Source organism: Marmota marmota, unplaced genomic scaffold, assembly GCF_001458135.2.
Source record: "Marmota marmota marmota unplaced genomic scaffold, marMar, whole genome shotgun sequence".
Classification (NCBI taxonomy): domain Eukaryota; kingdom Metazoa; phylum Chordata; class Mammalia; order Rodentia; family Sciuridae; genus Marmota; species Marmota marmota.
Genome location: NW_026010793.1, coordinates 1 through 3,011, shown reverse-complemented (window position 1 = coordinate 3,011; position 3,011 = coordinate 1). Strand labels below are relative to the sequence as shown.

Below are 3,011 nucleotides of genomic sequence, written 5' to 3'. Positions count from 1 at the left end.
AAAAACACAAAATACAATAATTATGGCTTCATAGCACCATACTGGATGGATAAAATAAAACAATTAGTCATCATCTAATTTACTGATAAAATAAGAGTGAGCAACACAAAAGTAGAATGCTGTTGATGCCATTATTGGGGATTTTTTTGAAAAATTGTTTCTCATCTCCCACTGGATACTGTGCACTATGATGAAGTATTCATAAGTGTCAGTCTAAAATGGATTGCAGTTCTGTACTGTTTCCTGTAAGTATATAGTATTATAAAGATCTGGACCATTGACTGCATTTGAAAAAGTTTAATTACCGTGTGCAGGAAGCAAGTCAAAACAGGACTTGAGCTATATTACATTCCATTTAGAAGAAAAGGGAAAAAACACAGAATTTATGAGACTATGAACAGTGATTCTCAAGCTAACTTGTACCAGGCCAGACTTTCCTGGAAGGCCTGCTAAACACAGATTGTGGGTCCCACCCCCAGAGTTTCTGGTGCTGTTGGTCTGGTTGAAAACTACAATTTTAGAGCATAAGGCCTTTGAAGAATAATATTTTAGTTGTAAATGGTTTACACAAGCTAGTCATAGCTAAACATTTGCTTTTAGGTGAGTTACAGTCTCTGACCTATTTTTGATTTCTAGTCATCTTTATTCTTGCTTTTCTCTCACTTAAGAGATTTTTTTTTTTTTTTTTTTAACTCACATGTACCTATATCACTCTCTGCTCTATTTCGTACCTTTGGCAACAAATATCCTTGAAAGCCTTCATTATGATAATGCCTCTACTTTGTAGAGAAAAATTGGCAAGTTTTACCTGGGTATACTTTCTCAGTAATTGGGATCTGAGACACTTCTGAGACACCCATGTCCTCCTCAGTCACAGGTTGACTCAAGAGGCTGGGCTCTTCAGGATGGTTCACATTAAAATGAAGACTCAGGAGGAGAGACTCTTCATGAAGATTTGTGTTCTCTTCAGGAAAATCATCTTCATGGGGTGGCTGCATCTCTACAGGGGAGAAGAATGCATTGAGCCAGCTGGATGACACTATCCACCCCCACCTTAAGCCCAACGATCAGCACTCCCCCTCAGCACACAGCTCCAGATACCTCAACACTGCCCTCCATGTCCTGGCATGCGCCCATGAGAACAACTGGGCAAGGATACGGGAGGGTTAATTGTTTTCATCCCATTTAAAGGATGACTGAACTATACAGTCAAATTTATAAAGAAGCCTTTAATCCAAAGTATTTCATAAACAAATACATTTATGATAGAGGCTTCAATAACTTACCTTCCCTTGGCAAACCAACATACACCCACATGAATAAATGTGCAGAAGAGAACTCTGGTCCAGAACAAAAATGTGAAATGTCTATTCTGCTCAGAAATAACAGGAACTCTTTCATCTACAAGTGTGCTGGTCTCACCGAGCCAGTATAGAGAAGGGAATTCCGTAAGTCTAGCTTGTTAATGTGCCTTTCAAATATGTTCAAAGTAACCTAGGAGCCAAATGGTGAACCTATCTCCTTCCTGAGCTCAGGACATAAACCAATAGGATCCAGAGCAAAGATTATCTCTTTACAGCTTCATATTCTACCCTGAACATTCACCTGTACTTTGCATTCTTATCCAAAATATATCTGCTTTGATTAAATGTACAACTGTTTTCTTCCCCCAATTATCAGGTAAAATTAGCACTCTTGGGAAGTAAATTTTCCAATGGCTTTATGTCCTTCTGGAATTCTTATCATATACTCTCAGTTGAAATATTTCATTTTGAAAAACAATGGATAGAGATGATCAAATATGAAACCAGGAAACAGAAAGCTTTTATCAGGATATTTGCTCATTGTCAGTTTGACAAATATTTAATTGAAAGACAGTTCTTTGTGTCAAGCACTACATTACAAGGCTTGTCATCCTGGTTCCATCCTTGATTAATATGAATGCAAGGACCTTAGAACCCAGTGGAGTAAAACCAGAATAAGTGACCTCTCCCCCAAGAGACTGGAAATAGCATGGTATCCACAAAAGATAAATGCTGGGGAGGGGAATTCAGACAAGCTATCCATTAAAAGTTATTCTAGGGCTAGGGTTGAGTGATAGAGCACTTGCCTAGTGCAGGTGAGGCACTGGGTTTGATCCTCAGCACCACATAAAAAGAGATTAAATTATAAAAAAAAAAAAGTTATGCTAGTCACTCCACACCCACATGATCTAGTACAGGTATTTTATGATTAAGAAATTATGTTTAATAAAGCCCTTTTATAATTTTAACATAAAATCTGTACTGTTAACAGGTCTACTTTTGTGCATTAGTTTCTCATTTATATCTTTCTCTTTAGCTTTTTATAAAATTTCTTTTTGAACATGCTAACCAATCCCAACTGTCCTAAAGGAAAAAAAGAATAAGCAATGTCCTTTCATTCTCTAGCCCAAAAGAATGAATAAAGGAACATATGGGGCCCCTGAGTCAGCCTTCTTTCTCCTTTAGGCACATGGAAACTGAACAGAACTTTACAATAATACACGAAAACACCTGGATGGAACAACTCCTTTTCTCCAGCTCAAGCCGAAGGCAGGTATTTACCTTCAGCTTCAGCCAAGATTTCCTCTAGAGGAGGCGCTGTTATCAATGGAGCAGTCTCCTCCACTGTGGAGTGCTTGTACCTCACAAAATAGATCAAGTCTTGGATATCATCAAGCACTGCAGCCTCTTCAAATATGTTACTTTCCTTTATTCCTATGTCTCTATTATCATTCACACGATTATCAAGCATTTGCTCTGCTATGCTCAAAATGTGTGACTCAGAGGCACGGAAGACCTTATCTAGAACTTTTTCCACGTTATAGGGCAGGCTCTCCTGCTGTGCTGACTTCAGCTTTAATGACATTTCTTGCAACATGGCTTCCAGTTCTTGGACATCAAAGTACTTCAGGAAGCGTTGCAAGGACTTTTGTTCTGTAAAGAAGCTGCGGATTATGGGCAAGTCTTCCTCCTGATCGCTAAGCTCTG

General features: G+C 38.5%; 1 protein-coding gene across 1 annotated transcript; it reads right to left on the bottom strand.

Annotated features, from left to right (window-relative positions):
* Positions 1-761: 761 nt before the first annotated feature.
* Positions 762-3,005, bottom strand: LOC107134894 (transport and Golgi organization protein 1 homolog). The gene is made up of 2 exons (XM_015476895.2): positions 2,586-3,005; positions 762-1,000 (listed from the first exon to the last, which is right to left on the bottom strand). Exons 1-2 carry the CDS (start codon positions 2,899-2,901, stop codon positions 777-779), a joined length of 540 nt encoding a protein of 179 aa, XP_015332381.1. The 5' UTR covers positions 2,902-3,005; the 3' UTR covers positions 762-776.
* Positions 3,006-3,011: the final 6 nt, after the last annotated feature.